The sequence below is a fragment of the Pinus tabuliformis genome, chromosome Q (assembly GCF_031772625.1).
Source record: "Pinus tabuliformis cultivar Carrire ecotype Pingquan chromosome Q, CPIR1, whole genome shotgun sequence".
In the NCBI taxonomy this organism is placed as follows: Eukaryota; Viridiplantae; Streptophyta; class Pinopsida; order Pinales; family Pinaceae; genus Pinus; species Pinus tabuliformis.
In genome coordinates this window covers 1,120,733,858-1,120,747,666 of record NC_142296.1, presented here as the reverse complement: position 1 = coordinate 1,120,747,666, position 13,809 = coordinate 1,120,733,858, and the positions used below count along the sequence as shown (strand labels likewise).

The 13,809-nt window shown below is 35.0% G+C and overlaps 1 protein-coding gene across 1 annotated transcript; it reads left to right on the top strand.

Annotated features, from left to right (window-relative positions):
* The first annotated feature begins 1,345 nt into the window (after window positions 1-1,345).
* On the top strand, window positions 1,346-13,369 carry LOC149223455 (peroxidase 4-like). Its single transcript, XM_089387915.1, has 6 exons — window positions 1,346-1,434; window positions 4,939-4,973; window positions 5,120-5,334; window positions 5,846-6,037; window positions 12,488-12,653; window positions 12,893-13,369. Exons 1-6 carry the CDS (start codon window positions 1,346-1,348, stop codon window positions 13,297-13,299), a joined length of 1,104 nt encoding a protein of 367 aa, XP_089244041.1. The 3' UTR covers window positions 13,300-13,369.
* Window positions 13,370-13,809: the final 440 nt, after the last annotated feature.

Sequence of the window (13,809 nt, the reverse complement as noted above, 5' to 3'; positions counted from 1 at the left end):
AAAAAAAAAAAGTTAAATAAAAATGAAATAAAACTAAAAACAAAAAATTAGTAACCAATAGAAATAGAAATTACTAAACAACCCATAATAAAACCTCAACCAATCACCTTACAAATAAATTAATTTAAATAATAATAAAAAAGAAGAAAAATTGAATTCCTAATGTTAAACTATGCATAAACATCATAAATTTTTGGTCAAAGACAAACTAATACCTAGTGAAAGGCAAAACCGAATAATAATAAGAAATTTTAATAACTTTAAGAATTATTTCGGCCAAAATTACCAATGTTATATTAAATAAAATAAAAAAAATTCGAAAGAGGTTCTATTGGTAGAAATAAAAGTGCCAAAGGTTACACATATTCATTATAGGAATGTGATTGAGTTATTTTTATATTAATAGGTATTTCTTATATTATTATTGTTCGCTTTGTTAAAGTAAGTTTACATGAGTTTGAAAAAGAAATGTGAGGTCGTTTTGTGTTCAAATATTTTTTAATTGTTTTTCCTCGATCAAGGTGCAAGTTGGACCTAGTGGGCTTGTCCTAGCCCAACGATTAATATGAATCCTAATGGTTGTTCTGACTACCCTTTGCATGCATGCAACACTTGGAGTGGTGGTGGTACGCATGCAATGTTTAATTCCCTAGCTCGAAGGCGACAGAGGTTTAAGGACACTTGGTGTGGTAATAATTCTATTCGGGTCGTTGAGTAAGGTAGTTTGTGAACTCATGCTCCTAAGGATCTGGTGTGAGAGGGGAATTCTAGGGAGCAGGCGGTTATGGTCGTCTTCAGGTTCTCGCAGCGTTCACTTGTATGTTTTTGGTCTTAACTTAGCAAATTTTGTTAGTATTGAGCAGTCTATTTGACCCTTAATTGGTGATATGTATATGTATGGGCTATGGGGTGATGGGCACTAGAAGTGCCAGACGCATGGCTTCGTTGGGTTCGTGGTTGGGTCTGAGTCCATTGTCCTACTCGTCTTGGTGTCTATAGAGTAAGGCATATGATTGTCTCGCATGCATGCATGCATGGCTTCTTTTCTTATGCTTATCTTATTTGTAATTTTGTTGTAGATGCATCGTGGACTCTCTATGGTGCCAAAGTACCCCATCTATGAAATATTTCCATTCAAATCCTCAGTCAAACATGTAACTCCTCAGGATGCGAGTGCAACTAGAATTTATTTGAAAAAATACACAACAAGAAGCACAACAGGTTAAAATTAAAACTTAAAATATTCCAAATTTCTAATTAAAATTTTAAATTCATTAAATAATATTATTTAAAAAATATTATTTTATGATCTTTGTATAGGTTGGAGTCTCAACAACTTACTGAGATGGTATATGTCTACGACAATCTTCGATTGTGGGTGAGACAACTTGAGAAGATACCTGATATGGATGCCATCTCATTGGGAGCGTTGAGGTAGAGAGGCCTCTCATGCAGCGTGTCAATGATTGGATAGAGTAGGAGGTAGTGGAAGGCATAGAGGGGGAGGAGGAGGAGGAGGAGGTGACACCACCTACCCACGCTACCCTTGCCACCAGTAAAGGACGTGGTCTACCTCCTATAGCTCCTAGTTCTTTAGCTTCTAGAGCATAGCAGAGTCCACTGTCAATTCCTTCGGCACCTACATCTAGAGGGAAAGGGAAAGCTACTGCATTTTCTCGCAAAAGGGGCAGAGGAAATCAGTAGTATTGGTTATTTGGTTCATTTTATTGTATATGACATTATGACTCATGATATGAGATACATTATTATATCTTTTGTTGATATTTTGAGGTTGAGTTTGGGCTCAGGAGTCAAGACTTACTGTTCAGGACATGATTCACTGTTATGTGTGATGTAGCACTAGAAATGATATTACACATCTTATATATTAGTTATTTTATCATATTTATGTGTCAATTTATTTATTTTATGTTGTAGTTGAATTAGATATTAAAATAATTGAAAAAAAAAAGAATATTTTTGTACTTTATGATTTTTTCCCGATTTTTACGATTTTTTATAATTTTTTCCCCTTGTTGATTTAATCCCGATCATGATTTTCACAACATTGATTCTAGGTAGCACATCACCTGCCCAAATAAAAAATCATCTCTATCGGACAAAGATTTATAATTCCAAGCCATATTCAATATGAAATATGCCTTAAGTAATATAAATGTGGCATTGCTCCAGGGAATTGGCCATTCCAATAAATATGAAAGGAATCTGAGGAAAAAGGGACACTCCTAAGGCATGTTAATTCATGCATGCCTTATAACACACTTCAACTTTGTGAAACAGGAAAAAGTTCTTATTGTTTCCAATTTCTATACTAATCACAATATAATAATTGGGTTGAAATTTCAGAGGATTGGACTTTACCTATGATCTACCTGTCGGGAGTATTGTTTTATTTTGTGATGGTGAATAACAAGCTTGAAAAATAACTCTATTCTCATTGGGGGCAGGCATTGCTTTCGACGTCTGCAACAATTTCATAGAATCACAATGTAACCCAATAAATTTTACATATAGAGGAATCCATTTGGGGATGGGATTCTTCAAAACATGAAATCCTAAATCCTCGCAGCTCAACTAGAATACATTTTTCCTTAACATTTGAATTCCCCAATCTCTTTATATTGTAAATGGATGCTTCCTAATAATTTGTAAGGACACAACTCTCTTACATGTCTTATATTTTTCACGATGTAATGAAAACACACCTAATTTCTTACATCAGATTAGATTTTCAAATGAAAATTCTGAGTTCATCTTAAGTAGATTTGATAAGCATTCCAATCCTGTCAAGTACATGACCAAGGACCTCTCTAAACCCTATTCATACATGCTAGGTTTGCTCTATGGTATGTTTCTTTTCTTTCTCCAAATTGTTTTCGATGGAGCAAAATAACAATTTATTTTTCATTATTTCTTTCCATTACATTTGATTAGTGTTACATGGAGAGACAAATATGTCTTCCAGCCAATTTTAATGAATATTAAAAATTGGTATCAACCTTAGCCTTTGAGGACTCTAAAAAACACAAGATTCAAGGTAATTTTTTTCACATATTCGCAAAGCCTAGCTTCCACCCTAGGCTGTAAGTATCCATGCAGTAGCTATGTGTAGCAAGCTCTATGCTGATAAATTTATTTAAATGATGTTTTACAAAGGCATCCACTTGAAAAGTTTTTTCTTATGTCTATGTCTTCTTGTCCTATTTAAATTCACATTGACAATGTTTTGCGGAGAGTTTTGCATGAATAGATTTTTTCTATCACTAAGGTTGTTTATCACTGCAAGTGACAATGGAGGGTGTGATGTTGTTTCCTTCATGATACATAAGCAATGAATCTTTTAAATATAGAAATGTATGATAAGACAGACTATAAGGAGAACCAAATGAATTCTAGCCAAATTGAACAAGATAGAGGACATATGTGGTAAAATTACAAAGGTTTTCATTAAGTCATCAACATTCATATGTCACTATGAAGACATACAGAAGAAGAAAAAAAGAAGAAGAAAAAGTTAGCATATATTGACATAAGGGAAAAAAATAAAAGACCTATGTCACCATGAAGATATATAAAAAATGGTTTTCATATGGAAGACAAAATCAAATGGAATGCTACTAGTTGACTCACTACTTGAGTCACTATCTTAATATCTATTTCTTAAAACTTGTTCATTTGTGGAAATAATAAGAGCCTATCATTTGTGGAAATGATAAAATAAACATAGTACTTATCACTAGAGACACAAAAATTAACGTTAATATTAGTTTAAAGGTATATGGAAATAATTTTCCAAAAAGAAAAAGAAAGAGATCCAAATTTACAAATGCAAATTTACTCTCAATATGAAAATGGTGTTGCCAAAAAGCACCGAAAGGAGATTACATTTATGAGTGCAATTTGCTTCTAATATTACTATAAAGATCTATGTAAATCAGTTGTTAAAAGGAAAGAAGAGGAAAAGAGATTTAAATTTACAGGCATAAATCTATTAATTTGAAAATTTTAAAAGCATAAATCATTTTCATACAATGTATATATTAATTTTTTTGACTCAATTGATTTGACAATGACAGGAAGGTAAATTTCAAAAGATTAAACGTATTTGTTGAGTGAAAATAGCGATCCATTCTATTAAAGTATGTAATTCATTGAGAATTCTTAGACTCGAAAACTTAATAAAAGTGAAAAGACCCTGCAATGAAATATTTGATTTGTATTTTTCAAAGTGTGATTTCCTTTCTTCTTTTCCAAAGCTAAAGAGCTTAAACATGAGTTTTATTTGTACAACGTAAAGGAATTGAGATACTTGACATAAATTCGTGAGTTAACGGATTTGGTTATGAATCTTTGGTATTCTTGTTAATTTAAGCTATAACCCCAGGACTTAAAAGACAAGTTTTCTCCACATATGTAGTCTTTTTTTTCTATTTTATTTATAAAAATATTTATAATTTTAAATACATAGAATAATATTTTAATAATTTAATTATGATTTTTACATATAAAATTACGTATGCCTTTCAATCTGAAACATATGGCATCATATGGCATCAGAGAGAAAGTTACAATTTGCCTATTTGTGACGACTGAGAATGATACTTTCTGGAGTTAAAAATGTCTCTGAAGAGTTGGGTGATTTGATAAATATACACATTGGTGTATTGGTTAATGATAAAGGCTGTTGCAAATATTTCCGTGCTAACCATTTCGTTCTAATCAATTCTTAGTGTCTTAGCCAATTAGCCTTCCATATCTTAGCCAATTAACCTTCCATATCAACCTCCGGAAAATATCTTTTCCAAAAGAATGCTATACACGACAACATTATTATACACCATGACAGCTAGCAGAGTATATATCCTCACGCGGAGAAGTTACTATTGATTCTATGAATTTGGTTGTGTTGGTGATCAGTTTGAAGAAATTCACAGATGCAATCTGTAATTTAGGTAATTGAAGACTTATCGACCCTGAAAGATATTATGCGTCCCTATTAAATGACCGGATCGTAGATACCCAGCAGTCAACTTGAGCGTAAAACAAGTAGCAGAGCGGTCGATTTCCAATATTTTCTCATAGGGCGTACATTCGACAGTGAGAAATGGACAAACATCAGAGCTTGTGGCTTTGTCATCCATTCCGGCACTTCATTCAGAGCTTGCAGCTGCGTTGTTGTCTGAAGATTATTACGAGAAGTCATGCCCCTTTGTAGTTCCCATTGTAAGTTCAGAAATGCATTTAGCGACGTCGAAAGAAGCTCGTGTGGCAGCCTACATACTTCGCCTCCATTTTCACGATTGCTTTGTGCAGGTACTGTATTTTAATTTTCACAATTCAAAATCATATGTTTTTATTGCTTTTGGATTAAAATTGTGTCACCAAAGTTTTGCATCCCATTGTTATAATATTTAGGATGTATATTCTATTTTTTTTATATGGGGTGTAGATTTTAGGAATATCTTAGAATGTGATTGTTCCTAAATTGATTAAATAATTAATTTTTTTCTTGAATGTTTAAGATATTTTGGAAATTTGCAATCAACATAAAAATGCTTCACTCTTCTTATCTATTTATTATTCCACTTATCTATTTATTATAAGACTATTATACATTCTGTTTATCTGATGGGAAAACGTGATAAGCCAATTAAATTCTGAAATATTTTTAAAATCTGCAATCAGTATAAATTCAAAATCCGATTTTGTCCCAAGAAAACCTTGTAACATAAACAAAATTTTGATTACACATTTTTTACTGGCTTATTTCTGCTCTAAAATTTAATATTTTTAGTCATTGCTATAATATTTGGAATTAATGCAGGGATGCGATGCGTCTGTGCTGCTGGATGACACGCCCACCTTTATAGGGGAGAAAACAGCGAGCCCAAATGTAAATTCGCTGAGAGGATATGAAGTTATAGATGCCATCAAGGAAAGGCTAGAGGCTGTGTGCCCCGGTATTGTGTCTTGCGCTGATATACTTACCCTGGCTGCTAGAGATGCAGTTGTGCTGGTACGTCATACATTTGTTTCTTAGTTGATTTAATTGGATTGTATATTTTGAGGACATTTTGAAAGGGTAACAATATTAGTTAACTCAATTATTTAATTTCACTCTCTAAGATTGAATTATATATTTTCGAAAATTTTGTGATTAATATTATTTATCTGGTTTCTAATTTAATGGTATATTCTGAAAATATTTATGAAATGTGATTATTATAATTTAAATCAATTATTTGACGTGACTTTTAATATACAAAAAATCAAATAGTGAAGATTTTCATGGTTGTTATATAGAGAATTATAATTTTTTTAATATGGTTTAATATTTTTAATAGACATTTTACCCGTCATCAAACATCAAAGACTAAAACTAAAAATAAAAGCAAGGATGAGTGGAATGTCCAAAAAAATATATATTTGTTTCATAGTTGATTTAATCGAATTGTATATTTTGAGAATATTTTGAAAGGGGAACAATATTAGTTAAATCAATTATTTAATTTTTTTCTAAGATTTAATTATATATTTAGAAAATATTGTGATTAATATTATTTTAATCAATTTTTTATTAGTTTCTAACTTATTGTATTTAAATTAATTATTGGACGTGATTTTTAATAGGTAAGAAATTAACGAGTAAAGATTTTTATAATTATTTGTATTGGAAAAATTATAAAAATTTTAATATTGTTTTTTTTTTTTTTTAAGACATTTGGCTTATCATCAAAGACCAAAACTGAAAATAATAACAGGAATAAGTGGAATATCAAAAAAAAACAAAATTAAAAATTCTATACAAAATTTGATCTAAAATTAGTTTACAATTATGGGATTTATCAGCAACACAGTTTTTTTTTCAGTTGCTGAAACAGGTGTTTCAGCAACGGTGTTTCAGCAACAGGAAATTTTGTCAGTTGCTGAAACAGGTGTTTCAGCAACGGTGTTTCAGCAACGTAATTTTGACGTCAGGTAATTTTTTGAGTTACGAGCTGTTTCAGCAACGCTGATCGTCGTGTTTCAGCAACGATGACAGTATAACAGCAACAGGAAAAATTTAACTTGTATTTATCAAAATAAACTAACTGTTACAGATTTGTCTTCCTCATACAGAGGGAATTTCAAAAACTTCTATTGCTGAACATCTACTTCAGAAATTCACTAAGGAACGATTCTGTTCCACACAGATGAACATAAAAAAAGAATTACATTCAAATTTCTGCACTGCTGTGCATTTCACTCTTCTGAAATTATTCTTCTTCCTCTTCTTCACGCTGCTGCATGCTTTCCTCTGCTCTGTGTGATTCTTCAGCTGCTGCTGCTGCTTCTTCTAACGCTACTGCTCTCTCTTACTTTTCAGTCCCTGCACTGCTGTGCAAAAGGGCTTCTTTCATGTGAGCTCATGCTGCTGCACATTCTTTCTTCAAAACACAAAAATCACATTCCAGCGCTGCTGCGCTATATTGCTAAACTCTTAACACTGCTGTGTGCTGCGTTTCCATATTCACTAACAGAAAACTATACTCACGCTGCTGCGTGCTCTCCTCTGCTCTCTATCTTTCTCTCTAACCTTAAAAACAGAACTGCTGTGCGGTATTTATATGCTGAAAAATATCTGATTAAAACAATAAACTATTACAAAATATCTTCTAATGTTTATCTCAGAATTTATTGCAGCAAGGCGGTGATGCCTTTATCAAAATCAAGTCGGCTGTCTGCAGGGGAAATCAGCTGAAACTTTAATGCATATTTATGTGCAAAAATATCAAAGGCGACTTGGCTGCACCGAACACCTTTAACATTTACTGCAAATCAGATTCCTGTGCAGCTGTTCATTGTTGCAGTTGGAATTAAATTCCAACACTCCCCCTTAATTTCAACTGCTGGGCATTCAATTGTACCCAAACACTTCCTCTCATAGAGGAATTCACCAACTGCTTCTGATGCAGTTCCACAACCAATTAAAATTGTCTTCCTCTTAATAGAGGGGTTTACCTGAGACTATGCTGAAAAGCATCTTCCTCTCAACAGAGGGATTCACCAAGGAACGCTTCAGTTCCACAACCAATTTCTGTTATCTCAGAAAATTACAGTTTCAGCCACACAGGCTGTTGCTAAAACACGTGTTTCAGCATCTGGCAGACAGTTGCTGAAACACGCCTGTAGAATGCATTGTTGCTCCAAAACACAGCGAGAGAATCTTCCTCTTAACAGAGGGATTTCAACATGCCTACTTCAGAGGCACTTCAATCTGTCCAAATTGACACTACTGTGTCTGCCTGATATTTTACACTGTTGTGTGTGAAAATATCTTCATTCGCATTGTTCTTCACAATGGCACTCAGGTTGCAATATGCTCTATACTGCTATTCATTACAGACTCTGTCTTCTCCTGAAAAACATTACACTGCTGTGTGTAAAAATTTCAATACATTTATGCTGCTGCATATACAGCTATCTTAGCACTGCTATCTCAGCAACTCTCTATCAGCACTCTGTTTCAGCAACTTTGTCTCAGCATTGCTGTCTCAGCAACACTGTCTCATTATGCTGTCTCAGCAACTGCTGTTTCAGCACTGCTGTTTCAGCACTGCTGTCTCAGCAACTGCTGTTTCAGCACTGCTGTTTCAGCACTCTCTCTATCACTGCACTGTTGTGCATAAAATAACTTCTCAAATTGCTCTTGCGCTGCTGCGCATTCCTTTCACATTTAACAACAAAAATACGCACTGTGTGCTCCCCTTCATTGATTACACTCGCACTGCTGCTGTGCCACTACCTTTCATTTCTTCAACAAAAATTTTCATGCTGCTGCATTTTCTTATTTGCATTGCTGTGTAAAAACACATTTCTTCATTCTCTCTTAGTTCTGGTTTCATTTTCTTCGCACTACTGTGCTTCTCCTTCTTGCCATCACGCTGTTTTGCGCTGCATTCTCCACACAACAAAAAAAAAATTAACATGGGGTGCTGCCTTTTCTTTTTACACCCTTGCTTCACACAATCTTCAGCTTCATTTTTTTTTTACACAATGCACTACTGTGCAATTCCTTTGGCTTTCTGCTGCCACACACATTCTCATTCATTCAGTGTGCATTAAAAATCTGCTGTTTTATGTTCTGTCTTCCCACTGCTGTGAGGATCTTCTTGCTTTGAATACTTTTCTTCTTGCGCTGCTTCTCTTTACATTTCAACGCTGCCATCTTTTCTTCTTTATGCATTTCTGTGCATATTGCATAAACACAAAGCAAAAACATTGCTGATTTCATCACGGCTGCATATTACCTTTTAGAGGGATTAACAAAAGTTTCATTTGCAACTGCTGCGCTGCAATACATCCTCCATCAACAAATGACTGTTAATACAGTTCAGCAAACAAAAATTTACAAGCTCCCCTTTAGTGTATGCTTTATCTTCTTTCAGCAGAATCTTCTCAAAAGAAACTTAGATCAGCTAGAGAGCTCAAGGGACTTTCGGACTGTGTTTTCTTCCTCCTCCATACTTGTGTAACTTTCTTCTTTTGCATGGGTTTAGCTTGTGTAAAGGCCCATGTCAAGTTACAGTCACGTGCCATATGCCCAATGTTATGACACTTGAAACATTCAACATTGTTCATGAATAAAAATTCATGATTTCTTCTTGCAAAATTATTTCTTGGAGATTGTCGAGGACCACAACATCTATCTCCATAAAATGCTCTACAGTCTTTTGCCATATGACCAAAGTTTGAACAAGCATAACAATAACCAAGAAATGAACTTTGGTACCTGGGAGATGGAGGTTTCGTTGATATACTTCTGAAGCCTTGCTGCCTTGAGATCCTTTGTTGATGACCATTGCATCTTGCCTCTTTGACATCAGCTACATTTCTTCTTGTAGCTGGTTTTATGCTTGGAGCAGGATTTCTTCTATTGCAGCCTTCATTTTTCTCCTTGCCTTTGCTGGAACTAGGAGCATCATACCTTCTTTCTGACTTCTTCACATCTCCTTTGCTTAAAGCATCCTCATCCTTCTTTGAGGGTTCACCTACATACCCAAGTCCTGATTTATCATATGGAGATCTGTGATAGCTGAGCATATCATCCAAGGCTTGAGAGCTCTTCATGATCTTGTTCATCCCTTCAACCTTCTTCCTGAGGAGGACAATCTCTTCTTCTAACTTTTCACATTCATTATTTTTCTTTGCTAGTTGTCCCTCAGTTTCTTCCTTGCTACGAGTAGCTTCAGCTGCTACTATTTTAAGGGAGATAATATCAGACTTCATTTTGGAGATTTCTGCTTGACTGCTCTCCATTTTCTTTTCAGCTCCTTTTGCCTGCTTCTTGGCTTCTTGTAGTTCGGACTTAAGGGAGGAGACCTCTGCCTTGTACTGTCCAATCTCTTCTACAAGTTTGTTCACTCTTATGTGCCTTTGTTCAAGTTGACTTGACAAGGCATCTTCCTGCTTTTTTGCTCTGTTCAACTGATTTGTCATAGACATGACTTCTTCATGATGCTTCCTCTTGCTTTCATCAAGTTCCTTCTTAATCTTGGCAAGCTCTTCATCCCTTTCTTTTACTTGAAGCTTGATGAGGTCAAACTTTTCATTTTCAGCTCCTATGATGGGTTCTTCTTGACTCATTGTCATGGTCAGTGCTCCCTTTGCATGAAGGTCATGCAGTCTCTCCCATATATCCTTTGCTGATGTATATTTTCCAAGATTCTTCTTCACTGAATCGGGGAGACCATCCAAGATAGTCTTTGCTGCTTGTGCATCATACTCCATGGATTCTTTATCCATATTGCTGTCATCAATCACTGACTCCCAGACTTCAATCCCTTCAAACATTAGGAAAGCCCTCATCTTTACTTCCCATACATCAAAGTTTCCATCAAACTTTGGAACTTCAAATAGACTGTAGTCTAATGGATTGCCTTCTAGTTTAGTAGAAAGGGGGGACACATTTTTAACAGGTCTGGAGGCTTTCTTCTTTGACCTTGCCATTCTTATTCTAGGCTTTAAAATCTCTGACTGTGTTTTTAAAATCACTGACTGTTTCTTCAATAACAACACAGAAAATATTCTTGAAAAATACCTTAGATTCTTTCTTGGCTGAGTCTTCACACTGCTGGAGAAGTTGCTGCTGCAAGAAATCTTCCTTCAGCTTCTTTAACATTTCAAAGAGCCTGGACTAGCTCTGATACCATGATGGAATTTTCTGATAAATCCCATAACAAACAGACAAAAAATCGCACTCTGTTTTTACACAGAAAAACAGAAAAATTCGCTTGCTGGAAACTGTGTTTCAGCAACACAGTTTTTTTTTCAGTTGCTGAAACAGGTGTTTCAGCAACGGTGTTTCAGCAACAGGAAATTTTGTCAGTTGCTGAAACAGGTGTTTCAGCAACGGTGTTTCAGCAACGTAATTTTGACGTCAGGTAATTTTTTGAGTTACGAGCTGTTTCAGCAACGCTGATCGTCGTGTTTCAGCAACGATGACAGTATAACAGCAACAGGAAAAATTTAACTTGTATTTATCAAAATAAACTAACTGTTACAGATTTGTCTTCCTCATACAGAGGGAATTTCAAAAACTTCTATTGCTGAACATCTACTTCAGAAATTCACTAAGGAACGATTCTGTTCCACACAGATGAACATAAAAAAATATTACATTCAAATTTCTGCACTGCTGTGCATTTCACTCTTCTGAAATTATTCTTCTTCCTCTTCTTCACGCTGCTGCATGCTTTCCTCTGCTCTGTGTGATTCTTCAGCTGCTGCTGCTGCTTCTTCTAACGCTGCTGCTCTCTCTTACTTTTCAGTCCCTGCACTGCTGTGCAAAAGGGCTTCTTTCATGTGAGCTCATGCTGCTGCACATTCTTTCTTCAAAACACAAAAATCACATTCCAGCGCTGCTGCGCTATATTGCTAAACTCTTAACACTGCTGTGTGCTGCGTTTCCATATTCACTAACAGAAAACTATACTCACGCTGCTGCGTGCTCTCCTCTGCTCTCTATCTTTCTCTCTAACCTTAAAAACAGAACTGTTGTGCGGTATTTATATGCTGAAAAATATCTGATTAAAACAATAAACTATTACAAAATATCTTCTAATGTTTATCTCAGAATTTATTGCAGCAAGGCGGTGATGCCTTTATCAAAATCAAGTCGGCTGTCTGCAGGGGAAATCAGCTGAAACTTTAATGCATATTTATGTGCAAAAATATCAAAGGCGACTTGGCTGCACCGAACACCTTTAACATTTACTGCAAATCAGATTCCTGTGCAGCTGTTCATTGTTGCAGTTGGAATTAAATTCCAACATACAAAATGTAAGAAAGAATCTTAATCAAATTCTATTCATATAAAATTCATCCAAAAAAATCCTCTACAAAATGTTAAAAGGATCTTAATCAAATTTTATTGATATAAAATTCCTAAATCCCTCTTTTAAGTCTCTTCTTTGTTACTTGCCAGGCCGGAGGCCCAGACTGGGGCGTCCCATTGGGAAGAAAGGACTCAAGAAGCGCTAGTTTCAGCGAGGCAAACAACAACATTCCCACACCCAATTCAAACATCCAGACTCTCATTGAAAAGTTTTTATTACAAGGTTTCACAGCCACAGATATGGTGGCACTTGCTGGTCAGTGAATACCAACTCTGGAGCATTTTTGGATATTGATTTTTGTGGGCATTTATTTTTATGTCTATTTTAGATTCTCAGAATATTTCTTACAGTTAAAAGAGGGTTTAATTGTTTCCCTTCTTTATCGATGGTCATAATCTCCGAGATATTTGCGGAATCTGCAATCTACATATATTTAACAGATTTTTGTGAAGATAAACTTTTGTTAAAATCTTTTAGAGTTTCTCCTTGCGCAGGTGGGCACACAATTGGACAAGCTCGATGCACAAATTTTAGGCAAAGGATTTATAATGGCGGGAGTGAAGGCAATGAACTTTATGCATCTGGACTGAGAGCAGTTTGCCCTCCATCTGGTGGCGATGACAACATATCGCCCTTGGATCATGCAACTCCAACGTTGTTCGACAATTCATATTACGTCAACTTAGTGAATGGGGAAGGGCTCCTCAACTCTGACCAAGTCATGTATTCAGGTGGACTGGGGAGCGTACTAACGGCGCATATTGTCAAAGATTATGCTACTGACGCTCTGGAGTTTGCCAAGCAGTTCTCGGACTCAATGGTGAAGATGGGAAATATAGTGACGCCTGAAACTTTTCTGACTGGTGAAGTGAGGAAGAACTGCCGCGTAATCAATGAATAAGAACTTGACTTCATCGCGTTTACATAAAATTAAAATAATGGGGAGGAATAACAGAGCCGGTTTTTGAGAGAAATATCGCTCCTTCATAGTAGAAAGTATGATTTTACCTCTGTTTTCTCAAATTTTATTAAAAAACATTGTAGTGATTTTAGGTCAAGTTCTTCCATGGAAATTATATTTATTGCTAAGTTACATAGATGTAATTGTTCAGAATTGTAAGGTTTTTTCTTTAGGAGATCTGTTATTCAAAGTCATATAAGTAAAGTATTATGGGTTAGGAGATTTGTTATTCAAATTTATTTATGAATGTGAAAAAAAGCATGTTTTAGAGAATCCACCCATGTCATGAGAATTCAACAAATTCCTCTGGAAAAAAGATAAAGAATTATATATGTCATTCTCATAAAATCATGCGAAATTTCAAACAGATCCAACGTTACATAATTTAATTGATATTAAATCTCAATGGAATGAATTGAAAGTAGATCTCAACGGAATGAATAAAAAATT

Coding starts and splice junctions, on each gene's coding strand:
- LOC149223455 (XM_089387915.1), top strand. CDS start 1,346: ATGGTATATGTCTACGACAATCTTCGATTGTGGGTGAGACAACTTGAG. Junction 5,335..5,845: donor TTCACGATTGCTTTGTGCAG/GTACTGTATTTT, acceptor GAATTAATGCAG/GGATGCGATGCGTCTGTGCT. Junction 6,038..12,487: donor CTAGAGATGCAGTTGTGCTG/GTACGTCATACA, acceptor GTTACTTGCCAG/GCCGGAGGCCCAGACTGGGG.